Source organism: Caretta caretta, chromosome 15, assembly GCF_965140235.1.
Source record: "Caretta caretta isolate rCarCar2 chromosome 15, rCarCar1.hap1, whole genome shotgun sequence".
Taxonomy (NCBI): domain Eukaryota; kingdom Metazoa; phylum Chordata; order Testudines; family Cheloniidae; genus Caretta; species Caretta caretta.
In genome coordinates, this window is record NC_134220.1 from 8794137 (window position 1) to 8821753 (window position 27617).

General features: G+C 54.0%; 1 protein-coding gene across 4 annotated transcripts in view; it reads right to left on the bottom strand.

Moving 5' to 3' along the window:
• Positions 1–378: 378 nt before the first annotated feature.
• Positions 379–27617, bottom strand: part of NOS1 (nitric oxide synthase 1) — a 138839-nt gene continuing 111600 nt past the window's right edge. For 3 of the 4 annotated variants that reach the window (XM_048821378.2, XM_048821377.2, XM_048821379.2), the window contains exons 12-29: positions 27064–27258; positions 25743–25828; positions 21244–21388; positions 20652–20756; positions 19910–19968; positions 14943–15059; positions 12502–12676; positions 11092–11230; positions 9837–9915; positions 8621–8814; positions 7777–7946; positions 6632–6842; positions 5537–5624; positions 4925–5046; positions 3979–4127; positions 3041–3235; positions 1566–1684; positions 379–584 (exon numbers count right to left, since the gene is read on the bottom strand). In XM_048821378.2, the coding sequence (XP_048677335.2) occupies positions 569–584; positions 1566–1684; positions 3041–3235; positions 3979–4127; positions 4925–5046; positions 5537–5624; positions 6632–6842; positions 7777–7946; positions 8621–8814; positions 9837–9915; positions 11092–11230; positions 12502–12676; positions 14943–15059; positions 19910–19968; positions 20652–20756; positions 21244–21388; positions 25743–25828; positions 27064–27258 (2364 nt within the window). In that variant the 3' untranslated portion in view covers positions 379–568. Of the gene's footprint in view, positions 585–611; positions 1260–1565; positions 1685–3040; positions 3236–3978; positions 4128–4924; positions 5047–5536; positions 5625–6631; positions 6843–7776; positions 7947–8620; positions 8815–9836; positions 9916–11091; positions 11231–12501; positions 12677–14942; positions 15060–19909; positions 19969–20651; positions 20757–21243; positions 21389–25742; positions 25829–27063; positions 27259–27617 lie in introns of those variants that run through there. The other variant, XM_048821380.2, reaches the window with a different exon arrangement.

Consider the following 27617-nt stretch of genomic DNA (forward strand, 5'->3'; position numbering starts at 1 on the left):
AGAAAGGGGGCGGTACTTCTTTTCCATCCAACTTCCACATGGGCCAGGCCCGGAGAGGCCAAAGCAAAGCGAGGAAGATGCAGCCATTCAGCCAAGTTCCACGTCGAGGTGGGGAAAGGGGTCTCTCCAGTCCTCACTGCCTGATCCGGAACAGCCAGCTCCCTGCCCTCCAGCCCCATCCCCCCAGATACCAACGAATGCAGATGATCACGAAGGTGGTGATTTCATGCAGCCGCGAAACACCCTCGTTGGACCGAGAGAAGAAGAAACGTAGTTTCGTAAGAGCCACTGCGGATTATAAAGCCATCGCACTTCAGCGGGGGACTCCGAGGAAGGAAATAAGGAGTGAAAAGAAACCGCCACAGGACAACAGAGAGAGAAAGGAAAGGGAAACCATCATCATCGGAACACGACGACAGGACGAGAGACAGAGCACTTTCCGTGGGCAGGCCCCGCAGAAAAGGAGCTGCCGTGTCCGTGTAAATACAAAACCCAGCGCCCTCCAGCTGGAGGGGGGCAGCTGCCGCTGCAGCTGGTTTGGCATCCCATCTGGGGCAAGGGGTTCTGGTTATGAGCAGAAAACCCTGCAAGGGAAAGAGGAGAATGACTAGCTACCAATACTCCCTTCCACGCTTAGCCCAGCAGTCCCCCTTACTGGCACGGGACAGTTAGCCTTTAAATGCCATGAGCACATCTGGCCACCAGCCAGTTGAGCTTCAGCATGGAGCCAGTAAAGCCACCTTGGATCCCAATGAGTATTCTGCCATTTGGTTTCAGTGTGAACGGGATCGGGCCTTCAGTTAGCTCCCTTGGCTGGGGAACTGGCCATCTGGCTCCCCGGGTAGCCGGCAAGTTTGCCCCCCTACCAGTGTGCAGCCCAGGCATTGGAGAGCTGTGGCTCCCAGGGAGCCTGACAGCTGGCTGGTCTGGTGTCCATTGACGAAATGGACACATTCCCACAGAACAAGTCAATTCCGTCCAATTGGCGCGTTCCCACTGAACTTTATTCCATCGGGAAATTTTCAACCAGCTCCAGCTGTGCCTGCCCACTCCCGCGCTCTAGCTTGTCTGTTGTGCCAGGGGCTCGTGGAATGGCAAAGGCTGTGTTCGCGGATACAATGGGTCAGATCACCTGGGCAGTTCCTTCTGGAATGGATTTAGCCCACTGAGTTGATCGTTCTCTCAAAGAAACTGTACTGCAGCTTTGTCTGATTCGACCTTTCAGATCAGAGGCCTGTTCCTGTCTCTGCTATTCCTGGCTTCATACATGCAAATAAATAAAAGGATCCTTCCGAGTTTTATTCCACCACCCACGCGCGTCTAAGAAACAATAAGAAAAGGAGTACTTGTGGCACCTTAGAGACTAACCAATTTATTTGAGCATGAGCTTTCGTGAGCATCTGATGAAGTGAGCTGTAGCTCACGAAAGCTCATGCTCAAATAAATTGGTTAGTCTCTAAGGTGCCACAAGTACTCCTTTTCTTTTTGCGAATACAGACTAACACGGCTGTTCCTCTGAAACCTAAGAAACAATAGTGCAGGTTAAAATAAGCACGTCAACTCACTCATCCGTGTCCTTTTTGCTTTCCTCAATGAACGCAATTGACTCAGATCTAAGGCGGTTAGTCACTTCATATGTACGCAAGGTGACTCCAAAAATATCCTCGTGGTATCGGTTGTCATCCTGAAACCAAGGACAACAGAGGCATGGCACCGGGAGAAGGGTGTAGTCACAATTTCTTATGGTATTTCTGTAGCACCTAGAGATGCTAGCTGAGGTGGGACCCCATTGTGGTAGGTGCTGTGCAAACACAGTGTGGGACAGTCCCTGCCCCGAAGAGCTTACATGCTAAATAGGCAAGAAAGGAAAAGCCTGCAAGGGGAAACTGAGGCACAGAGCGGGGAAAGTGGCTTCTCCAAGATCACCCAGTAGGTCAGGGGCAGAGCCATGATAGAATCCAGGTCTCCTGGCACTCTGTCCAGTGTCTACTACCCTGCGCTGCCTCTCTAAATGGCTACTTGTCCACATGCCTTAAGGTTAAAAGAGAGAGAAAGAGGGAGAAAGCCCAGGGGAATTGGAGATTCCCTACAGCCTCACAGGAACATTGCCATAGCGAACAGACGGCAATGCATGCGTACCAGTGCCCTGCACTGGATGGAATCAGAACCGCCTAACTGTATGTCATAGGCCCTATATTGCTAACAGCTAGAGAAGCTTTCCTGTTAGCTCAAGTGGCATAGGCCTGTGCTTATGCAGCAGTAGGATCTGCATGGCCGTATTGTACAATATGTGACAACCATGAAGGTGCTAGGTGGCCACAGATTTGTTTTATTTGCTTATTACAGCGAGGACGCTATAACCAATTTTTAGATAGGTAAATAACACGCACGGGGGGTAAAGGCTATTAGCCGGCTGGACATTGCCGACTGTTCCAGAGACGTCTCCTGGGTAGGGCCAGCATTGCAAACGGACCCGGAACTGCAGCTTGTCCTGGCATTTCGCTGGCACCAGAGCTGCAGCAGAGCTAGGCCAGCAGTGGGTGAAGTGCTAGTGTGGACAAGGCTAACGGGGTTAATCTGCAGAAGCCGAGCTCCCCAAGAAGCTGTCCCCCAACGGACAAGAATTCTTCCAGGAACCAGGCCTTTGCGCAGACTTGCTCCCTCAGACACACTCCCTGTGCTGGACCGAGGCCGGCTGGTAACAGCAAGAACCATTCTGCCGATTTACAGATTTGAGGCAAGTCCCGGGCCCCTATGGTCTGCTGCAGGGGCCTGGTCCTCTAATAGCTCACCCATCACCCAGCTCCTTTGGCAAGCGAGGGGCCCTAGAGGGTCGGTAGAACAGGACTGAGCTACCTGGTCAGAAAGCCTGGGCCCACGAGGTCAGGTCAAGAGGCTGGAAAGGGTGGTACCTACTGACCACTCCCAGAGCTCATGGCCGCAATTATCCCTTCATCCGTGACCGTTCAAGAGGAAGCCCTGACGCCCTTGGCCCAAGCTTTCGCTGAGCCCTGCGGCAGGCTGGGGAGGGGCTACTCACCCTCAGCTTGCTAATGAAAGCACCGGCCTGCTCCACAGACAGCTGCCCCTGCTGCTTCACGATGCGCTGAATGGCCTTGAAGACATCCCCGGCCATGGTGACGTCCCCGCACACGTAGATGTGGCCTCCCTGCTCCTTCAGCGCTTTGTACACCGACTGAGCCAGCTGCTCCTGCAGCACGTCCTGCACGTATTTCTGGGGGAGACAGGAACGGATGTTGCACAGCACCTGTCACCCACAGCTCCCAAAGGGCCAGCCCAGCTTTACACGTCACTTCACCCCTCCACCCATCGGCGCAGGGCAGCCACCTCTGGGGTGGAACACGGCAGCCATTTAACAACGCATGGCAATGCTGCACAACTGTTTGGGAAGAGAACTGAAGACAATCAGGGCCTGCATGTTCGAAGGTGCTAAGCACCAGAAACTCCAGCTGAAGTCAGTGGAACTCCCCAGCTGCACAGCACCCCTGAGAAGCAGGCTCCCGGTGTGACTGTACCTACAGGGGGAAGCAGAGACACAGCGGGACTCAGCCAAGGCCCTGGGGTCAGTACTCGGCTAGGGGAAAGCGCCAGAGGATTGTTAATGTCCACAAGTGGCTTTAGGTCTCGTGGACATTAACAAGATGGAGAGGGCTGGTTAACGAGTCCGAGGGCTATCGTGCTGAAATTGCCTTGGCTGCTTCCTGTAAGCAGGGAACACCCTGGGGATTCTTAAATGGGAGATTCATTGGCCCACGTAGCTGTGAAAAGCTCGGGCCAAGCTCACGTCTTCAAACTAGTGCAGGCAAATCCCTCCAGGTGCGTGCACAAGAGGTCTGACATTTCCCCTACGTGGTTGGGAGAATCCACAGCCCTGGGGATGCCGGAGCTCCGCTCACCATCTGCGTTAGACTGGTCACGGCGACTCAGGGCTGGATGTAGGTGGCGTAGCAGGGTTACCTTTGGTTTGTCTGGTTCCCGGGAGTAGGCTGTGTACAGCTCTTTGAAGATGCCTTTGTTTTTGGCTAGGAGGGTCTCCTCTTTGTAAATGTGGTCGATCTTGGACTGTCGGCACCCAAAGACCAAAATCATCGGACAGGGCTTCAGTGCTGGAGCAGAGACAGGTGGAATAGCTGTGAGTCAGGAAACCATCCCCCGCACCCCGGTTCCCAAGCCTGGGTTTGCACACACCCTCCTGCATGGAGTGGAGACAGGCTGTGCTTGGATTCCCTCTTTGCCGGCTGCCAGCCATTCTGTGCACTCTGAGGGAGGCTATTTTGGATACATAGCTCTGTTCCCTGGGACAGCAGATGGCAGAGGCGGAAGGGTAGAGGGTAGAGGAGATACTTGGAGAGATTGTGTAACCTCTCAGAGCCGTGCGCATGGATCCAGGCTCCCAAGTAACTAGCGCTGGGTGAAACAGGTCAGGGTTTTTGGGTGGGAAATTTAAAAAAAAAAAAAAATCACTTTTTTTTGTTTTTGCAATAAAATATTATTTTTAACCCATTTTGTAATTTTTCATTGAAAAACCAGGAAAAATGGAATGAAGTGTAATCTAAAGAAAATAATTCTTGAAATTTTTCATTAAAAAAAAAAAAAAAAAGGCCAGTGGAACAATGTCAGACCAGCTCTATGACAGGTCATCTCACGGTCAGCGAAACAGAGCCACGGCTACACGTACGCACCATCTGCCACTCAGCTGGACGCCTCGAGCGCTGAACACACAAGGGCCCACCCCTGGAGCTAACAGAGCGAGTCTATTAGCTGCAAGTAACAGGCTCCGGTCCCCACCGGGACCAGCCACTGGAGGGCGACACGGTCACATGCCCTCAGCAGGGGCATTGCACTCGGCTTCGCTGAGGATGCTCGCCCCCTACTTACCAGAGGCTGAAGCCCCCAGACCCACCTTTGTGCTCGATTTCAAAGAGCCGCTGCTGCCAAAAGCTCCGGAAGGGGGCGATTCCCGTACCTGGGCCAATCAGGATGCAGGGAACCTGGGGATCTTGTGGCATGTGGAACCCAGGAGCTCTGGACAGACAAGTTGTCAAGTTAGTGATGCCCCTAATGGGACAAGGCCCAGGCTGGGTCACTGAAATCCTTGCGGGGGTAGAAACGTAGCGCAGACATGCGAGCGCAGACGTTTGAGTGCGGAAGGTGGTGGCAGAAAGTGGCGTTCGAAGCAGAGCGCGTGGTAACAGTCCCCACCTGCAGTCCCCACCACGCTCTCTTCTGTGACCCCGGCTTTTCAGGGGCATCGGGTACCACGCCCCGCCCCATGGTCTGTACGGTGCTGTTGCAGACTGCTCTACGGAACAGGGCCTCAGCCCCTACCCCGTTCAGGGTGAGGAAGCAGTTCATTTGTAGAAATCCCTGTTAGTGCTGTGAGTGCACATGGCGGGCTACAGACAGGGATTCGGGGGCTCTCTGCTGTGAATAGCCAACAGATCAGTCAGTCTTGGAATGGTCTACACCCTCCCTGGCTCTCGGGGACTCCACATGCAGTGAACATGCCACTCACCCTCTTACAAAACAAGGCACAACTTCATCAGCCTGTATCCGGTTGAACCAAGAGGAACAGACCCCGTGGTGTATCGGTCCTTCCCCATCTAGGAGAGGAAAGGAGGAGAGGGTTTGTACCTGCCCCAGTACTGCTGAATGGATCGCTGCAGAATGCCCTGGCCATTTACCTCTCTGCCCAAACCTCCCCCAATCCTCACTGCGACGTCAGCCAACCTGTGACTCAGGGTCAGAATGGCCAGGCACTGGGTGGTCCCTGGGACCAATTCTGCTTTTCAGGGCGGGCTGGACCACTGCAGCACTCAGCACAGGCTGGCTTCTCCCAGGCAAACATCAGGGAGGTGCCGTTGGCTGGAGCAGGGCAGTTTGTGAATTTGCTGTGACCCTAAGATACTCCCTCTGCTGAGGGCCAAATGGGACCTTTCAGAGCTGTCTCCAACTGGGTGAGTGCTTGCAAAGAAACCTTGGCCACAGGCTCCTGCTGGAGGTTTATAAAGCAGGTACCCCGTCCCCAACTAGGGCTGTTCCCACACGCCTTGAGAAGATGGCAATAGGCTTCTGTGCCACACCGATATTCTCCTGACAACACAAGCAGGCTGCGGGGCTGCGTGGAAGATGAACTTTCTGTAAGCTGCCCAGAGGTGGGAAGCAGGAGAGACACATGCCTGCTTGAGGGGGCCTGGCTGATCCACCCTGGGGGCCAATCTGGAGTCTCTTCTCCCCACCTCCACTGCTGTGAGGCAGCCAAGACGAGCGCATGCAGCCTGTGTGCTGCGAAGTACAGAGCGGCCTGGAAGAGCTGGAAAGCCGCCGGTTTCTGCTGCTGCGTCTGGCTGCCACAGCCCCCAAGCCCCACCCTGAGGGAGCCCCACGTGAGCAGGCAGCAAGGTTTTAACAAGGGATTCCCCCGTCCCCAAACACTCACACGTGCCCCCATGTGTTAATGGCCATCACCCACAACGCAAGTGGAGATGAGGGCCCCCATCTCAACACTGCCTGGGGCCTGCGTGTCCACCTCGCCCAGCGCTATGGGACGGCTCTAGCCAGTCGCCACCATGCAAACCATGAGCCCCTTGCAGCGCTGCTGGCATGGTACCTCTAGTCCGGTAGGAGAGCACGGCCACGGTGAGGTGCACCTCGTCCGGGGACATGTCGGGGGAGGAGCTGATGGAGTAATAGCGAGGCTGCAGCACGGGCAGCTGGGTGAGCAGCAGGGTGGAGGGCATCTGCACGGACGGGAACTCCTCCAGCACCTCCACCACGGTGGGGTTCTTGGACCATTTCCACTCCTCGTATTCCTGCAAGCCCTGAAGCGCGGGAGGGAAAGGACGGGTGAGCGCCGGTTCGAAGCCAGACACACTGCACCACGTGGGCCCCACGGCAGGGTGGAGCCGACGAAAGAGAGCTCTGGCTGGGGATGCCAGGACGTGTGGCTGCGACTGCCTCTCACAGGGCTCCAGGACACCCAGGGCTCTAGCCCTGATTGCCACGCATCCTAGGGTCTGCTCCTCAGGGCTCAAACGTTCCTGATGGAGCCTTCAGTGGATTCCGAGCTTCTCCCATTATAAGTCACACGTGCTGCACAATCACAAGGGATCCCAGGCTGAGAGACTCTCCTACACAGACACAGCAGTAGTGGTGCCAGACACCCATGCTGATTTCAGAGGAAGGAGGGTCTAGAGATCAGGACAGGGAGTCAGGAGCTGTACGCTCAATCCCCAGCTCCACCACAGACTCCCTGTGTGATCTTGGGCACGTCACTTAATTTGAGAGCCCTCCTCCATAAGACAAGGAGCTGCGAGGTTAAATTCACTGAGCATAAAACACGCTGAGGGGGCTACATCAGTGCAAAGACGTTGACCCATTAAACTGTCTCAGTAGCCCTGGGTAAGGAGCCAGTGCGGGGGGAACCACATTGATCAGGGTGAAAGAATGTATCTTGGGGACATGTAATTTCCACAGGTTGCATTTCGGTATGAACCGCTCCAGGATCTGAGAAGGCAAGTCACTGACAGCAGTTTACATAGACAAGCTGCTTTCTTCATCCAGATTCATCCTAAGACATTCAGGAGGCAGATAGAGAGGTGGAGTGTTCACCGAGAGGGAGCGGTTTCTCTCTCTTTCTCTCTTTTATGGGGAGGGAGCTCTCTCTGGTTACCACTGTCTAAGGTTAAGCAGAAGCATGGGGCAAGTAAACCTCCTACATTAGGAAGAGGCTGCCAACCAGACCTATGGATTTACCTTGCTAAGGACCTGCAGACGTTTCTTCTCCTTGTCGCTGGTGGCCAGTAAGGCAAACTGCTGCAGCAGCAGCGGGGTGGGAGGCGTGGTGATGTCCAGGTAGCACTTAAATGCCTGGAAGATGGTGCAGGGTGGGATGCGGTTCTCATCCGTCCAGTTACTGATGACACCTGACGGGAGAGAAGCCAGTACAATGCTGTGATCAGCTGAGCCTGCCAGCCCACCCTGGGCAAGCCAATGAAGGCTCAGACTCCAGTGGGAGACAATGAATGAGGAAGGGCTAGAAAGAAGAGTCTGGCATGATCTCCTGGAGCTCGCTATGACCTCACCTTGTACAATTGGCCACACTAACGATACAAGACTGGGAGAACCAGATGCTGTATCACTTTGGGGAGAGAGCACTGGCCATCCGCTTAGCGCAGAGCAATGGAGCATTAGGCCCATAGAATGTCCAGTATGGAAGAGCCCGGCCAATCAACACCCTTCAACTCTACTTTCCATGGACCAGTTGTTCAGGTCTTGCATCCTGAAGAGGTTTCAGCTGGCCAGAGGGAACAGAAAACCCTCCCGTACAGCCCTGCTCTTCCATGACATGGCTGCTCTGAGCATCCCGCAGCCCCAGAGCGCAGCTCAGCTGTGGATCTGGGCACCCTCTCTCATGACGGGGAAGCTAAAACCAGCGCGACAAACCCTACAGTCCTTATGGGAATGCACCAGGGAATGTGGTCCAACCCCCCACCCCCACCCCGCTAGGATCCACATGGCACCCAGAGACTCTGCAAGGGCAGGGGGGAAATGGGGTCCAGCCAGCCCCAATCAGGGTGTCTGAGCTGGCCCTGGTTACCTAAAGCTGTGCTCCTCTCCTCCAAGAGCTCCACCTTCACCAGCTGGTTGGCTGGGGGTGCATCCTCAAGTCTTTCCATCAGGGCGCTGACCAAGTCCTCGTGGTTGCCTGGAAACACTCCCAGGTGGTCTCCAGGCTGGTAGCGCAGCTCCTGCTGCCCGTTGGTGTGAAGTCGCAGGAAAATCGTTGACCGACTGCGGGGGGGAAGAGGGGCGTGAAAAACCAAACAGACCCAGCACTGTGACGAGCCCTCTGGACAGCTGTAGGCCCGGAACTAACGGGGCCCAGCTCTGGGAGCTGTTTCGTTAGGTGTGATTTTCTAAGGAGCAGGAAGGAGGGCACAGGAGCAGCCCAGAGTCTGCCCCGATGATCGTATGTTTGAACTAACAAAAAGGAAACAAGAACGGGAGCTTAGGAAAGAATCTGCCCTCTGTTCAGACTAGCCACCCGCCCCACTCTCCTGTGGTGGCGTTCTCCGCTCCTAGCCATTCTTCTGCACCCAGCTTGGAAAGCTGAACCCGCTGGCCCAACATTGTCCTTTGTGGAACTTCCGCGTCACCTGGCATGCCACGAATGCAGCACCCTGGGTGCAGGGCACTGCCCCTTTCTCGGCACGAGCATGGTTGGTGTCAGCAGGAACGTCTCAAGGAAACCGGTCAGCCCCCGACCGGCTGCAGCCCTAGCAGCAGGAGCCCATGTACTGGTTTGGTGTGTCACGTCAAAAGTGGGGGCCACAGGTGTCCATGAGGAGAAACTCCACTGAAGTGCCTGAGGCCCTACCGTTGTAAAGCACGTGGAAGTGAGGCCAGGTCTCCACTACACGCTGACTTCGGTAAACGATGTCACTCGGGGGTGTGGTGCACAGGCAGTTGTACCGAACTAACCGCCGGTGTGGACCCCGCTAAGTCGACGGCTTCTCCCACCCACATAGCAAAGGTGAAGCATGTTCAGGTGCATTACTGCTGGGGATACTTTGGGGTGGTCTGCACAGACAGGAGCATGCCCGAGATCTCCATAGAGGATTCACTGCATTAGATGCTAGGGAACATTCTCCACCAAGCTAGAAGGAAGGTTTGTAATGCAGGGCACACTTTAGGCCTGGCCTGGTTGATGGATAGCGGAGATGCTTGGAATTAAGAAGTTGGAGAGTGCGAGGGATGTGGGTCACGTGTATGCACAAGGGCAGACTGCGTGTGCGCATGGCTGTCAATCCTACCTGGATTTTGGGCTCTGCAGATTCTGGCGCGTGAGAAGCCGGGCGGCATAGACTCGCTTTTTGTGAATGCTGTACAGACCTGCAGATGAGAAGATTCAATCAGATGAAAGCGGCAGAGACTGGCGAGGGCAGGCTGCCTGCATCCCCGCCCCCGGGGTCTGGCTGGGCACCACCACATTCAGCATTTCAGAACCTGGTCTGGCAAGCATCAGCTGAGTGATTCCAGGGCTGCCCTGGCTTGGGCCCTCCTGCTCCACCCCACGGGAGACCCACAGTGAGTGACTTTGCTGGTAAGCCTCAGGGAGCCTTCGGGGCCATGTGAAAGGAGCACATGATTGCAGCAGCTCCCTGCTCTCAGCAGGTGGGTAACCAGGGGGATGGAGAAACAACCACCCCGCCAGCCCCAGGCACATACACACTCTTCATTCCTCTCACCACCCAGACCATCTGGTTGGCAAGTGGGCGTCTGAATTCAGGAGGAGCTGAGGCAGCGCTCCGTATACCAGCTGCAGGAGCCACGCTATCGTGCTGGGTTTTAGTGGGTTGGCCCCACCCTGGATGGGAGAGTTTTAAACAGGTGGCTTAGAGCACTGCGGGATTTCCACTTCTTCCACTTGCTCTCAGCAGTGACTGTGTCTGCTCTGCGAGAGGAGGCAGCAGCAGGCAGTCCGGATTCAGCGCCGCCCTAGCATACCACTGCCCTGGCACAGGCCCGCCGCCAGCTCGAGAGGCTGGCAGCTGCCTGTCTCCAGCCCCTTCCTCCAGCCGAGCGTGGGCTTCCGACCCTGACTGCAGCTGGAGCGGGTGGTGAAGAGGGAAAACCAGACAGAACTTCAATGGAATTCTCCTCCCAGGCCACAATGCGCCATTCGGGGGGACAGGAGGGGCTTGAAGTTGAATGAGGGGGTGGGGACAAGGGGGAGTTTTCTATCCAGCGATAGGGTTGGATGTTGGGTGAAGGATATGGGAAGAAAAGAGAGCGGGAGAAAGGAACCGGAAGGAGGGAGGTGACAGAGCAGGAGGGTGAGAATGGAGGGAGCATGGGAAGAGCAGAGGCAGGACACATCTGAGAGACGGTGAGATGGAGAAGAGAGAGTCAAATACCCAGAGAGAGGCATGAGAGGGTCTCAGCAGAGCTCTGTCCAGGGCGACCTGCACCCTTCCCGCAGGCAAGCCCACCACTGGCCCCGAGGATTGTCATCTGCCCTGGCGTCTGCCCCTTGCTCAAAGCCCCCCGGTGACCAAGTGGCCGTACCTTGGGTGAGCTCGGGGGCCTCAGCCACATAGGTCAGGCGGAACTTGCTCCTCTTCCAGCTCCGGTCGTTGCTGATGAGGGAGTTGTTGGCCTTCTCAATGTTCACGTCGTCTCCCACACAGAACACATCGCACGCTGCCTGCAGCGCACACCAGGCTGTCAGGGGACCCCCCAGCTCAGCCAGGCCTTCAGCCCAGCCTGGCTCCTAGGAGGTGCCCCCGCCTGCTCTCAGCCAACACCCCTCCCGCCCACATGCTTATGGAAGGGAGAGCGGGATGGCACTGACTAGGGTGAAGCACAATGCACGGAGGCTGGGCAAGCATGGGCACATGTTCTGCATGGGCACATCTGTTAGTGTCAGTGTCACCACCCCACCCCGCCACTCACATGCACAGGGGAATATTCCCTAGAACTCGCCCTCCTCTGTTGCACATGGGCTTAAACCAGAAGCCCGGTTCCGATCGCCCCAGAGTTTGGGGTGTTTGGAATCTGAAATGGCCCCTTCTTTTTATAATGGGCCAGACCAGAGCCTTGGTTCCCACCACCTCCAGAGTTTGAAGGTCTCCAGATTCCACACCCAGGTTCTTTCACCAGCTTTTGTGATTTGACCACGAGTCTCTTGGTGTCTGAGGTTTCTCTTTAATGCCCCAGCTCCTGGAGTCAGGTTATTATAAGAGACGATGAACTTTTCTTAAAAATAAAAGGAGTAAAAGTCTAGTCCTCATGGGGTGGAGGAAAGCTTAAAGCCATGACCACTAATGGCTCAAGAAGCAGAAGGCTGGTAAATGGAACTCAGCGCTGACTATTGTTAACTTGGTCTCCAATTTGTTTTTACCTGACATGATTTTTGAACATGTGGGGCTGGCAATACTGGATTCACATCCCCATTTGGCCAAGGGCTCCCCTCCTTATACATTGGCTGAACCAAAACCCGGGGTCCAAACACCCAGCATACTGGGCAGCTCACGATCCAGACCCAAAGCTAGAGCCCACCTCCCAGAATGCACTTAGATACCTCCTCCAAACCCTCAAAGACAACCCAGCCCGGCGAGAAGGCTCTGCATTATCCTCAGCTCTGCTCTAGGTCTCTAGTGGAGCTCCTAACTGCCCCCTGTGCCACCTGAACCAGCTTGGTCCCCACGCCCTGTCCAGGCCCCCGGGGGCTGCAGTGCACGGGCAGGAGGCCTGAGGAGCCTGGTCTCTGAATCTTTGCTTCGCTGCAGGACCCTCACAAGAGCAGGGGTGGCTAAAGATGTGAACTCCAAACGGCTTGCATTGTGCCAGGGTGCTGGGGACCCCGGGGGCGAGCTCAGGCCCAACTAACTGAAAGCAGATTTGACCAATGGCAGCCTCCCAGGCTCTTTCCCCCACCCCTCGCTCCCCTTCCCAAAGACCAAGGAAGCAGACTACCTTGAAGACCTTTTTGGCCCATGTCCTGAAAGACTCTTCCTGGCCACAGAGCTCATCCCCCTCCCCCATGCGGAGGATACGCTCCCCTCCCAGCTCCTCCAGCAGGGTGTCGACGGCACGGGCAAAGGCGCAGAAGTGGGGGTAGGCACGCGATCCTAGGCCGAACACCGAGAACCTGCAAGCAGACCAGAAAGCTGCAGCTACCCGAGGGCGACAGCAGAGACAAGAGGCAGAGCGGGCAGCGTCTCCCTGCAGAGGCAGGGCTCGCACCCACACGGCATTGCCCAGCCTGGGGGCCCAGCAGCGCCAGCAGAAAAAGAGAGGCACGGAAACTCCTCTGCAGCCCTCAGGGCCCCCCAAAACCAGGGCGTCAGGCCTCAGCCTTCCCCTGTCTGCAACCAAGGGAGGAAACCTTACAGAGGCAACCATGCCTCACCAGTTCTGGGAGGAAACAGCCACGGGGGCATCAACCACCACAGGCATCGCCACCCCATGCCAGGGCAGCAGGGACACGGCTGGCTTTGCCTGGCAGGGACTGGTGGGGTCTGGCTAGCAAAGTGCCAGGCAGGAGAGGCCGGAGCCAGGGCTGACGCCCCATGGGAAGTAGATGAGCCAAGCACAGAGAGTCGCAGCTTGTTAATCTGGCGGGTCTGGGGTGATGCCTTGTGACTAGGGACCCAGGAGGTCAGGGTGCACTGACCAAGTCAGTCAGGAGAAGGGGGTGAATATAACAGAGACATCGAGCCAGGCTAGCTCAGGGAGCTGGGGTTATTTACCCGTTGCACAGCTGCTTCGAGGAGATCTTTGCTCCAGGGAGCTGTGGCTCTGACAGACTGGGTGCCAGCTCTGGCCCAGGTCCCCGTGCCTCCACTGAACCCGGACAAACGCAGAGCTGGAGCCGGCCTGGCAGGTGTCAGAATGTGTTTAGGCCTTATGGATTGTGTGTGAGCTGCTGCCTGCATTAATCTCACTTGTAACAGCTGTAGCCCCTGTTCTAAGGTAATACTTGAGCGTTCTGCGTGGTGAGCCTCTGCAAATCCCCAGACAGGAGACAGCCGTGAACTAGTGTGAAGTGCCGATCTCCAGCAGAAGGTGTGACGGCCTGGCCAGCAAGACAGGCCCATCAACGCCAGACTACTGCGGAACACTCAAGGGGACGAAAGACTCTGCTGATTGTTCTCCTCCCCTGTTTTATGAAGAGGAGTCATGACAGTGAATTCCTCCCATCAGCTGGGTTTGCAGCTCAAAGCGCAAGGGGGAAAGGGAATAAAAAGCCCCAACAAGGAGGAACTCTCTCTTTATGGTGCTTGGGCTCTGGGGGGCAAGGATTACGAGGCGTAACTAAAAGATCCCCAGTGCTTAGTTTGGGTCAGCCCTAGAGGACATATAGAGCTTGCTTCTTATAGAAGCTTCTATTACTTTTTGAAAGTTAAGCTTGTAACTCATTTGTCTGTGTGTGTGTGTTTACCTGCTTTAACCTTGTGCATAACTCTCTTGTTTCCTTTTCCTATATAATAAATCTTCAGATCGTTTATTATAGGGTTGGCTTCATGCGTTGTCTTTGGTGTGAGATCTAAGGTGCAATTGACTTGGGGTAAGTGACTGGTCCTTTGGGACTGGGCGTAACCTGAATAGCGCTGCGATGGCTGGTGAAAGAGCCTATCTATCACAGAGGCAGGCTTAGCTGGGTGGCAAGACCGAGGATTCGGAGTAGCCAAGGGAACTACCTGGGACTCCATGGCTAGGCTGTTCCAGTGCTTGAGGAGTTCACACTTGATGGATGGTTGGTTGGTGAAATCCAAGTACAGAACTCACACCCAGTTTGGGGCTTGGGCCCTGGTTCTCAGACTGCCCAGAGGTTTGTGCTCACCGCTTCTGAGGTACTGCAGGACCGCTTGGCAGATATCATGGGGTTGCTGGCCTCTGTAATGGGCCCACGGTCCAGGCTACCCCGACCAGCTAATTTAAGGGGAAGGAACCCATCTAGGTAGTTAACTGAACAACGAGCACCTGAGCCAGATAAAAGCCATCCGGGCTCAATTCCAAGGAGGGGCGCCCAGAGCGAGGAGCTCCCAGAGCCCACAGCTCTGAAGAGGAGGACGGCAGCCTCAGTGGCTCTGCGACCCCTGAGCCCAAGGGAGAGTCTTTATTTCAAGTTTATTTGGGGATTTAATAAAGCAGAACCCAGCAGGGGAACTGCATGTTACACCCTTCTGGACTCTCTGGAATTCTTAAGGGGCCCCGAGAGAAGGGAAACTAAGGCAGGGAGTGCCTCCAGGGCCACATTAGGCCAAAAGAGAGCGCTACAGGGCAGACATGCCCTAAAACATGGGTACTGGGTCCTTTGCAGCAGCTGCACTGTCCCGTCTCTCTCCTTGCCTGCTGGAGACAGGCTGAGCCCTCAAGAAGCTAGCAGCTCCCTCCCTCTCCATCCTGCTCACCTGACATTAGCCAGAGGCCCTGTGCTCTCAAAGTTGTCCCTGGCTTCGGGCCCGTCACTTGAAGACTTCCGTGCGTCCAAGTATGAGGAGACGCTGTTAAAACGGACCTTATAGCTCCTGCAAACAGCAATGACAACAAGCATTACGGCAACCGCGGCATCTCTACACCTACTATTGGGCCACCATGCCAGCGGTAGGATGGGCAGGCGAGTGCTGGGTACTGGGGCGCAGCTTGGACAGCTCTCACCAGTCAGGGCCGGAGTTCAGGGCTCTGCTGTTTGCCTGCCCCAGGGGAGGCTGTTAGTGATGCCAACAGCGGAGCAGGGAGCTGCCCTCCCTTCCCTGCAGTGGGTGCAATCCACCCTCAGTGTACGTTACATGCCTCCCGATGCACAGAGGAAGTGAGTCTGTGACAAGCCCCAGCTGGCCAGCCTGGCTCAAGCTGCAGAGACTCACACACTCTGGAGGTCCCCAGTTCACGGCATCTGCTGCGGTGGGGGAAGCAGAAACATTGACCTTAGCACATAAACAAGTGCTCTTTACCTCCTGATCTGAAGGTCACTGTCCCTGGGTTCTGGTGGCTTCCCCCAAAGGGACAGTGGTCAAGCCGGGAGTGTCCTGTACTGAGAAACTCCAGCCACTCTTACCGGAGAGGTCCATGCTAACAGCAAGAGCGTCCCCAGAGCTCACTGTGGGACATGGAGGACTGAGACTGTCTATCAGATAGCCAGGCTCCAGGACGTTCAGGCCCTTAAAGATAGTAGCCAACAGCTCAAATTGTTCTTGGCTGTGACTGCAGCAGCCAGTGCCGAGCTCAGACGCTTGAGTTATATGTTGCTGCCCACCTCACAGCTCAACTACAACCTCCTGCCAGGACACCCCGTAATATGGTGTATCGCAAGCGTCCGGCGTGGAGGCGACACACACGAACAACACAGCGGAATCCTTTCCACGGAGACACCTCTGGGGGTGGCCTATTGTCCTGTTTCATCAGCTGTCCCGTTTAGGGGAAGAGGCCACTAAAAACCATAATGGGTTTTCAGATTGCGAGCCCTGTAGGGATCTGTCACATGACATGTCCGCATAGCGGGTAGGCCACTTTGGGGCTGCAAATAACTAACATTACTGCTCTGCACAAGCATGTTATCCGCTGCACTTGACCACCATTTCTTAACTTCTGAAGGAGAAGACCAGAGTCAAGACTTTCCTACCTCTAACATCTGATTAAAACACACTTACCACTGGCCAGATACTAATTCTGTCCTGACTAAGCAGCAGACACTACCATTCACTATCCTCATTACGTTAATTCAAGAGACTTCATAGGGAGTGGATGTCTCAATTAAGTGGAATATGCTGTACGTCACCCCTGAAATAATAACCACCACCAATAAATGTTTAACACTTTGCCATTCTGCAGCAACCTGGATCTCAAAGCTCTTTACAAATGTTTAACTAACTCTGGCAGATGTCAAGTAACTTGCCCAAGTCTCATCTTGCTTCAGTAGCAGAGCCAGTAACAGATGCCAGAAAACTGACTCCCAGTCCTCTGCTCTAACCCCAAACCATACTTCCTTCAAGGAAGGACACAACCTTAGCTTGACCACAGCACTCGTGTGCCTTAGAGGTGTTTTTGCACAACACGGCAATAAACTGAGGCCAGGCCCCTCTAACATCCCCAGGCCTTTCAGCCCACCTAAAGCGATTTTATGGGGAGTTTTTCTATATTCGGGGTCTCCCTTGAAGCCCCAGCATCTGGATCTGTGTGAGAATCTCAGCATTTTAAAGAAAGTTACGAGCCCTTGTAGTTGCAGAGAAGAGCTGAAAAGGTGATCCTTCAAGGCTTAAAGGCAAATAAAAAGAACACATTTATCATTTTTAAATAATCTCAGTGTTTAGGGTTGGCAGTACAAAGATACAGAGCTGCCTGGAAGAAGAGAAAGCTGTGAAACATTGCCACCTAGTGGTAATCTGATTTAACTACTCCTGTATGTTCAAAGCATAGCCACACATCTTGATTATCACTACAAAAGGTTTTTTTTCTCTCCTGCCGGTAATAGCTCACCTTACGTGATCACTCTCATTACAGTGTGTATGGTAACACCCATTGTTTCATGTTCTCTGTGTATATAAAATCATCCTACTGTATTTTCCACTGCATGCATCCGATGAAGTGGGCTGTAGCCCACGAAAGCTGATGCTCAAATAAATTTGTTAGTTTCCAAGGTGCCACAAGTCCTCCTGTTCTTTTTGCGGATACAGACTAACACGGCTGCTACTCTGGAAGCTACACATTTGTGGTTCCTGGACCACCGGTAGTTCATGGGGCACTTGCTGTTGGCCCACAGACACTTGGCTGGTTGCAGGGTGCTGGCTCCTCTTCGTTTGCAGCAGCTAGTTTGCATTAAAAGAAGCTAAAATACATGCCATAGTTTCTTGTCCTTTTCCATGTAAGCCATTGCTGGGGCTGCCTCAGGGATGATAGCCCATTATCGATAGCAGGGGAGAGGGCCGAGAGACAGCGAATGGGAGGGGAGAGAGCCAGGAGACTCTGTGAAGATGCGGTCTATGCTATGAAAAGCAGTCCATGCAAAGGCCAGCAGTGAGCCCAGTTTGGGCTCCATTTCTGCATTAGTGGTGTTTATCTGTATGGCACGGTCGCAGGGTGAGCTGGCCCTTTAAAAGGTTAGCCCACCTTCCCTGGCAAAGAGAATGAGAGTGCAGGGGTCACGTGTGACTAAGAACCAGGCCTGCTGTGAGATATAAGGGTGGCCGGTGACTAATCAGGAGAAAGACTCCAAGGACAGCAGACCTGGGAGATCAAGCAGGAAGAGGCCCCGTGCAGGGATGACAGGGCAGTTTGGGTTATTGCTTGGAGTCCTATGGCTGGGGACCTGTAATAGAGGGTTGGCATGGGTGCCCCCCAAGCTGCCAACCTGCAAGTGGCTGCAGCCATCAGCAGTTAACAAGGGGAGGAAGGGACTGGTAGGAGCCCAAGAGGGCTGGAGCTGAGCCCAGTAAAGGGCTAAAGACTTGTGAAAAGGACAGAGGGGCCTTAGAGGTCCGGCTTTGCCTCAGCAAGAGAGAACTCTGGGTAAGCCCGAGGACTGAGTGACCTCAGGGCTGCAGTGCATTGAAGGCTCCTGCATAAGAGCACAGCAGCAGCCTATGAGGCTGAGGATGACTGCACTGAGGGAGGAAACTGAGGCAGCAGACAGGCCTGATGCCAGACCAGGTAACTCCCTGCTACAGCTGCTGTTAAAGAAAGACACAGCTGCCAAATCTGGATCCAGATTCTGAACCCCTGGAGAAGCTGGATCCCGGGTTTGCCTCGGGCCCATCTTGAGTTCACAGTCTCTGCGTTCAGTCTTGCGGCAACAGCAGTCTGCCTTGTGTCCTCACTGCCACAGGATCTGAGCACCTCACGGTTCTCAAAGTCTCTCTCCGCTTCACCGAGGCGGAGAGCCGGTACGGCTACAACGCAGAAAAACCTCACAGCAGCGAGTCTCCGAGCCCGGCTCAGCCCACTTGGGTTGTGGGGCTCAAACTAGTGGTGCAGAAGTTGGGGCTCTGCATGGAGCCTGGCTCTGGGACCCTTCCGCCTCCCTGGGTTTCAGAGCCCAGGCTCCATGCAGAGCCAAACATCTACACTGCTATTTTGGGCCCTGCTGCGTGAGCCCAACTCAACTGACGCAGGCTCTGAGACTTGCTGCCGTGTCCTGTTCTGTTTGCCATGGAGACGTACCCTAAGTGACTTGCTCAAGGCCACATGGGATGTCTGTGGCAGAGCAAGGGATTGAATGTGTGTCTTTTGAGCCCCAGGCCAGCACCCTCCCCAGTGGACCATCCTTCCTCTTTCTCCAGTGCGCTTCTCCCAACAAGTGCTCTCCTGCCCAGGCCAGAGCCGTACGATTCTGCAGGGGTGACCGGCTTCGCCCCCATGGCAAACTAACCAAAAGGACAGGTTTCAGAGGAACAGCCGTGTTAGTCTGTATTCGCAAAAAGAAAAGGAGTACTTGTGGCACCTTAGAGACTAACCAATTTATTTGAGCATGAGCTTTCGTGAGCCACAGCTCACTTCATCAGATGTGTACCGTGGAAACTGCAGCAGACTTTATATACACACAGAGAATATGAAACAATACCTCCTCCCACCCCACTGTCCTGCTGGTAATAGCTTATCTAAAGTGATCAACAGGTGGGCCATTTCCAGCACAAATCCAGGTTTTCTCACCCTCCACCCCCCCACACAAATTCACTCTCCTGCTGGTGCTAGCCCATCCAAAGTGACAACTCTTTACATCCGTCAAGGAAAGTGTAACACCCCTCTCCCAGCCCCATCTCTTACCAAGCCAGGAACTTCTGCTGGGCTAGACCCAGTGTCTTGTTGGAGGGAGGAAAGGGGATGACATGCAAGGGGATTTCATGCCAGGGAAGGTATATAGACTCATTGCCCTAGAGCCAGGCCTGCACTGCAATCCTCCAAACACTGGAATTCTGGATCAGCTTTACATACAAGCAACTGTCCGGGGTCCTGTTCTTCTGGGAGGGCCACCAGGCAGCTCTTGACCTGGTTCTCCCCCTCATCTAGCAAAGCACAGGATATACCAGGCCCAGTTCCACACCCCCTCAGAAGGCTGCATTCTTCTCCCTCAGCAGAGCCCACCTGACCTGGTCTCTTGCTTGGGTCCCTACAGACCCAGAAGCCAGTTTTGGATGGCAGTGGAGTGGAGTGAAATTGCCAAGGTTTGTTTCACCTGTGACCTCAGCCTGGTCCAGAGGGGAAAGGCCAGTGCTAGGACCGGCTGCCTGAGTACACACGAGTCCCTCCCCAGGCCATAAACGTGCAACCTCTGTTGGGATAGAGGCCAGCTAACCCAAGGGATGGATGTGGTGCCTGGTTCCCCAGGGACGGGCCAGCTCTGCTGAGGTGGGAGTGAGGCAGGGCTCTTGTCTGAGTCTCTTACTTCCTCTCTTCCAGGTGAGAGTTGGGATTCCTCATTTCCATCATCGCGCAGCCGAATTTCTAGAGAGAGAGAGAGAGAGAGAGAGAAACACAGCAGGGCCGTCACTTCCACAGACTGTCGTACAGGACACCCAAATGTAAGTGTGGGTCCAGGTGGCTGCACCATCCTGCTTTAGAGGCCCCCACCTGCTTTCACCAGTGGGACCCAGCCGTGGGGCATCTGCCCCGTGCACTGGGACTGAACTCATCTATTGCTCTGTAAGCCCACTGGGGCTAGGACCAGAGCCTTGAGGGTTCATACAGCACCAAGCACATCCGCAGGTTAATAATAATTTGCCCTTGTATGGTGCGGTACATCAAAGGGTCTCTAAGCATTGAGGGCCTGATCCAACCCACTGAATCTGACTTTGATGGACTCTAGGGCCTGATCCAACCCCTTTCACTGACTTTGATGGGATCTAGAGCAGGCTTTTAATTAATTAAACCTCACAGCCTCCCTGGGGGCAAGGCAGATGTTCTCCCATTCTACAGATGGGAAAACTAAGGCAAACTTTAGGTCTCACAGCAAGTGGGGGGCAGGTTTGGGACAGAACCCAGGTCCCGTGATGCCCAGCTATGTACTTTGACCACTGCACTATGATTCCCGCTCTCCGCAATGAATGGGCCTACAGGTGGGTGCCACTCCCCCTGCCCCACCATTACTGCCATGTGCGGTACTGGGATAGTTCTTAAGTCTTTCCTACCTCCCCATTCTCTGGTGGGTCTCCATTGCCAAAGGTGCTTGTGACCACCAGGACGAGGGTTTCGTGTTCCAGGTGGACTATGTCGTACTCATCCATGGACATCACCTGAGACAGACAGAGATGCTGGTAGTAGCCCCTTGCACAGGGAGACTCACTGCCATTCAGCTGTCTGGGCTTTACAGCTAGGGGCCAAAGCCTCTGTGCAGTTCTACCATCGGCCCGAGGATCTGGCAGAGAACTTGGCACTGAGATCCCATCTATAAGGCTAAGGGAGGAGGCCCAGAGACTTAAGGGAGAGACAAATTCTGCTCTCCTTGGGGACTTCCATGGGGCTAAATGGGTAACAGAGGGCAAAACTGGGCCCACAAGCCTCTCCAAATGTGTTCAAATTGAAGGCAGCTTCTTTGGCATCCAGGCCTCGGTCCCTTAACCGGTCCCAGGGCCCAATCCTGCAAGGTGCTGTGGGCCTGCAATTCCTAGGAAAGTCCCTGGGAGTCAAGGGAGCCCAGCAACTCGTTGCATTGGGCCTGGTGTACGTAAGCCACATAGTCCCGTGCACTGTTCTCCATGGGCAGAGAGCTGGTAACGCTACCTTGGCATCGAAAGCGTGCTTGAAGATTTCACATAAGGTTTTTGCATAGACCTGGGACTTCCCCGTTTCCGTGGCATAGAGGATGGTCGCTTTGACCCTCTTGGCCATTGCCTGCCCCATCAGCTTGGCAGAGAACTTCACGGCTCTGGGAAGCAAGTAGAAGCCTTGATAAGATACTTGGACATGAGAAGCCCAGTATGCAATTCCCCCCCATCTCCCTCTGTCTCTCTCTCTCTCTCCTGGATTTCAAGCATGGCTGTGTGATCACGGGGGAGTGATTAGTTCACAACGTGGGGTGAGAGTTCTAGAGTCTGGGGAAAAGTAAGAGGAATGGTTTTAAACAGCCACTGCGCCCCACTCAGCCACGATTTACAGCCATGCGAGGCGACTGGAGACCCCTGCCTGGGTGGAGAGCACTGTTCCCTCCAAGCTGTGCGCGTGTGCAAACGCACAGATCCTAAACCCCGTGCACACGGCGAAACACTGCGTGCACAAAAATTTGCACAGAAGCACAACAATTTGCACAGAAGAAATTTTTTGCGCACACGGCCTGTCAAAAATTAGAGGGAACATTGGTGGAGAGGCAGCCTTCAACGCTCTGCCCAGCTGTAAGTAACTGCACAGGGCTCAAGGCAGTGGGAACCAGTCCCCTGCTGCCTATGGAAACACACCAGTGTGCTGCTGGCTCTAAGGGAAGCCTGCCAGCTTGCGCTCTCATGTTGTCAGATCTCAGACCTCCAGAAAATGTTTTGTATCTTGCACTCGTGCACGCCCAGACAGTATCTGGGAAGTGGCTTGTTTCTTTGTTTCCGAGAACAGGGAAGTCAACAAGGCTTTTGAGTTTGTTAGAATAAGAAAAAACACACACTTCCTTCCCGGTGCACAGGGCCCAGGACTTACATCTGGCCTGGGCTGCTCTGGGAATAGTGTGGATTATTAACTAAACTGAACCTGCACCTCTTCCCAATCAGCCAGGGTGTCTGTTCACTTAAAACCCTGCATTTTGATCACCGTCATGTCCCAGTGGGTACAGCACCTATGGCCATAAACTGACTTGTGGGAACAGTCTCATGGGGATCACCCCCAGGAGCCAACTTACTCCCCTTTAAATGGTTGCAGGACAGGGGCTCTAACCACCTGCCTTTCGTTTTCTGCAGCAGGAATCTATTTCCTTGAGCAGCCGCACCCATTAGCTTTGTCTATATAAAAACTCCTTTTGCCCCAGAATTTTCAACCATTACTACCGTTGGTTCATCTCCACCAGCTCGAGCACTAGTGTGGACAGGGGACCACTCGTGTTTCAGGCCCTGTGTCCTCTAACCTAGCTCAGAGCAGCTCTCCGGGTAGGTCGATGCTGCAGCTGGAGGTGTCATTTCCAGCTGGAGTAGACGTACTGCGCTAGCTCTGATTGAGCTAGCGTGCTAAAAATAGCAGTATAGCTTTTGGGGGGAGGGATAGCTCAGTGGTTTGAGCATTGGCCTGCTAAACCCAGGGTTGTGAGTTCAATCCTTGAGGGGGCCATTTAGGGATCCGGGGGGAGGGGAAATTGGGGATTGGTCCTGCTTTGAGCAGGGGGTTGGACTAGATGACCTCCTGAGGTCCCTTCCAACCCTGATCTTCCATGAGTCTATGCAGTGGTGCAAGTAGCAGGAGGGGCTGGGCATCTGGAGTACCATCCGGTCTGAGACAGCACGCACGTATTTGGGGTGACTCGTCCCGCTTGCTACTCTCCATTCTTAGCATGCTAGCTTGATCAACGCTAGCACGTCTGTGTCTTCCCGACCTTCCAGCTCCCATATAGACACACCCAGCATGACACCGCACCTACCACACCAGTGGCCATCACCACTCTGCCCACACTAGTGCTTCTGCCCCTGCCAGTGCTGGTAGCAACCGTGGAAAATATGGGGCAAAAAAAGTGTAGCAGAGACAGATTTCTTATTGTACTGTAAGGCCACGAATACAACACTGTCCACGCTTGTTTGTTATGGCAGAGTTACTCATGAGAGCTGGGTTGCAGGGACTGGAGTTCTGCTTTCAAAAATATTCAACATTTTCTCTTTTTTCTAAAGTCACACCAAGTTTGTAAACGGATCCATCAAAATGGCAGGCTAGAGCCGGGGCCCCGATCCAGCCAGTGTCTCTTGCAGCACACCAGGCAGAATCAGCCACGGCATCTTGGTACGGAGACGCCACGGAAATCGTGGCAGCTTGATTTAGTTTGTTGACAGTTGAGAGGTGGGTTGAAAAAGTCACAGTTGCCCAAATTGGAACACAACGTAAAGTCTGATAAGTGTCAGCCCCGCTCCAGCAGCCTGGTGAGATTCTAGTGCCCTCATCAGAACAGACGTGCATTGATGGGGAGCCAGTTGCAGCTACATTGGATGCTTCAGGGAGAGACCCATCAATGAGAATTGATTAGGGAAGCCCAGCCCTTCCCCCCCCCCCCCAACCGACGTGGTTACAGGTGAAGGGTGTCCACTATCAAAATCTGCCCTGGTTTCAGACAGAGAGGAGATTTTTTGGAATGTGGTAAAGGAAAAGCCTGAACTGGATTTCTTTGCCCCCCCACAATATAGTCTCAAGGTACTCGCCTCTGGGCGGTTCCTATCCTGCTTTCAGTCTGATTCATTCTGGTTGTTACCTGCTGCTATAACATGGCTCCTGAGTTCACCCTTCCATGTCAATTGCACCCACTCATTTCAGATGCCACTGGCCTCCCCCCGGCCCTGGCACTGATCAGATCTTAGCAAAAGTACAGATGGGTCTAGGAGGAAGCTGAGAGATGAACTGTCTGGCTCCTTTTCAACCAGTTCTGGACAGCATCTAAATCATCTTGTAATGAAACCCCACCTGGTCAGGAATGTTTTGCTCGCTCAACCGTTCCCATCTTGTGCGCGGGAGCAGGCAAAAAGCAGATTAGCTCAGAGCCAGGCGGAATTAATGGTAAATTGACAAAAAAAAATTGAAACCACCTACACACCAAGAACAATGGAGGGGATATTATTTAAAAATCCTACCTGCCAAGTTCACATTTTATAAAGCTGTTTATCAATTACGTACTCACACACAGAGTAGCTATAATTAACAGCCATTGTGTCCTCTTCTAACTTAATAGCTCACTTAATCTTTTCGAACCCTCTACCTCCCCCAGACTCCCGCTGAAACCCATGTGCCAGGCACTGGCCTCAAGAATGTATTCATGGTGTGGTGGCTTCATGGACGCAACCATGGAAACTAACTTAATGGAAGGGCTGGGGGACATCGGATGAGAATAGAATCACAACAACAGGGGCACCGGCTTAGCAGTGTCTAGATGATTGTGTAGCATCATTGACCATGGCCAGGTTGCCTGTGACATAACGCGCATGTTACTGGCTAATAATATCACCTAGCTCCTATACAGTGCTTTTCCATCAGTAGATCTCAAAGCACTTCACAAAGGAGGTCAGTATTCTCCTCCTCATTTTATAGATGGGGAAACCGAGGCACAGAGGCATGCCGTGGCTTGCCCAAGGTGACCCAGCAGGCCAGGAGTAGATCCAGAAATAGAACACAAGTCTCCTGAGTCCTAATCCACTGCTTTCTCCACTAGGCCACTCTGCCTCCCCTCTTGGGACATCTCCCCCAACCCCACCCCCATGGTGGGGAGGCTTCCAGACCAGGAATAAAATACCAAGATTGTCCAAAGTTGCTCAGCTCAGTTGGGCAGATCCCTGCTCAGCATTCCGGGGTATCCAGCTCTAGGGGGCTTGTTCTGCCCATGGAAGGGATGGGGACTAGCTGTGAAATATGGACCCAAGTTTCGATTCCAAAATGTCAAGGGCTGTCCAGAGCCAGGATCCTAGTTTGAGCCCATCTCTTATGTCCATATGTATAAAGGCTCTGCATGCCATTCTCCTTTCACACTGACAAAGGGTTCGGTCCCCACGAACTGCAGGGGAGTGATTGGCTGAAGCATCCCAAATAGCAAAGAAAAGGATTCTGTGGGCACGAGTTTCCTCTCACTTATACCAGCGCTAACTGGGAGTATCAGCAACAGAGTTACATCATTGTCATAGGGGGAGAAGAAAGGAGAATCAGGCCTTATAACCCCAGAGAGAGGAAGGAAGAGGAGCCACTTGAAGTCCCTCTCCAAGTGCTGGAACAACCAGAGAGACATTGCTGGAGAATGAACTGATTTGTGGGAAGAGACCCGATGAGGATTTTTAGCTATTTTATACCTTCACCCTCCCATTTACTGCTTCGGTGGCAGACCCCAAATGCTGCCCACCTCTCCAGGCACCTCTCTCCTGGGCCACACAAGATGACATTGCAAAAGGAGAGGCCTTCAAAAGAAAATGGGGGAATCCTGGTGGGCGAGGAGCTGCCCACGCAGCAGTAATTCAAGTAGCACACGGCAGCCCCACCTCACAGAATCTGAACAGTAAATGATCTGTGTGCCACATCTCAGTGCTCTGGCTCCTGGTGTGTGGGGATAGCTACTCCCGGGCACTTACTTGGCCAGCTTTTTAAAACCGATGGCTCTCTTTTTGGTAGGCGTCCCATTGACCCCTTTCCAGATGTGCGTGTTCCAAGGGTCAGGCTAGGAGGAAAAAGAGGGTCATTAGCTGAGGGACAGAGCTGTGTTATTCAACAAGTGCCAGGTCTGTGGGGCCCGGCAATGGAATTGCATTCGCTTGTAAAGACCGCTTGTTTAGAGACATTCACAACACCCGATTGCTAGGGACCAGCTGGCCTCAGACCCTCTTCATCGGTCTTTATTTTGGGGGCTGGTCTGTAGCCCCATCCTACCCTCCACAACCCAGCTATTTAAGCTTGGAGATGACCCTCTCTAGAGATGCCCATGTCTTTGAGGTATGGCTGGATGCCCCAGGGTTTCAACATGCTGTTGCAAGGCAGCGAGGGTGTTGCTGTCTTGTAACAACATGGTGGAGGACCAGGCCCTTTGTGCCTCCCGGAAATGAGGCTGTCCCAGGGAGTGTTGTCAGCAGGGAGATGCAAGAATGCACCCCTCCACTTTTCCAAAGGGCCTCAATAAGGGGTGGAGGCTAGGTAAAAGGATCAATGGCTGCACAGTTCCTGTGGGCCGAGTGCCATTTCCACAATCAAGGCAGGGAATGCTCTGGGCTCATGGGAGATGGAGAATACAGATGAACAAATGGCTCCCTTTCCTGGTGATTCCTTATGGGATCTAGACTAATGGCCACACTGAATGAAAGCCGCAGGTGCACAGGCATTCGGTGAACGAAGGTACGTCTGCTCAGGGTCCCTTGTCCCATTCTTTGAAGGGCTCAGTGCTCTGTTGCTAACATTGTGGCCTAGTGCTTATGCTCTGCACACCCAGGCGGGAGACCAGAGTCAGATTTTCCATCCCCAAGCTGGCAGAAGCAGCTTGCTCGTTTGCTAGATGGCGGAGGAAGGGAAGGGGTGACTGGCAGGGGCCGACAGCAGCCCCCCGCGGCTGACTGAGGAGCAGGGCCGATGAGCTCCAGAAGGTGCTCTGCTGGGATGAAGGGCTCAAGATGGGACCGTGATGATTCTCCGGGCTCTGGCAGAGATGCAAAGAGCCACCATCCCTGGGGGAAGGCAACTTGTGCAGGGAGTCTGCAAACCTGACTCTGATTATACCTTGATGCCTTGTAACAATCAGGCTTGTTAACAAGCACCACCGCCTTGCAGAGGAACAACTGTTGGAATGCAGAGCCAGTCCACAGCTGGGGTGGAGACGTAGATTCTGCTGCCCCTGCCTATCATGGCACCCTTGTGTGCGAGGGGCAGGGTGTGCGGCACCGGCAGAAGCCCGGCTATGGATAGTACCTGGTACTCGAAGGAGGGCGTGAGTCGATAGTTGAGCATTTCCTGATGGAAGACCGGGGTGATGCTGCTGGACATTGGTGGGACGATCCACACCCAGTCAGCCGGGCACCCCCCACGGCAGCGATACTCATTCTCCATGTGCTTGATGAAGGACTCTGTGGCTGAGTGATGGTCCACAATGGTCACCTTGTCGCTCTGTTGGAGGGAGGAGAGAGCCAGTAGTAACTGCAGGCTAATGCTCCTTGGGCAGTGAGGACAGGAGTCGGGAGGCAGCATGAGGACCCTGGGCTGGGAGCCGAGTCTGCCGTGAGGGCTAAAAAGGAGCATCCCCACCAAGAACTGCAGGGGACATTAGGACAACAATCGGCTTCTGTCTAGGAGAAGTCAAAGGCTGAAAGCTCAGTTCCTCCTTCCAATGGAAGATGTCCAGCAGTGGCAATGGGGCGTGAGGAACCAACTGGAAGGGCCCATTGGCGGGGTCTGATTGAGGAGACAGCCTTCACAGTGGAACATTTGATTATGCTGAGCTGGTTGACAGGTAGGAGGGACCCTGA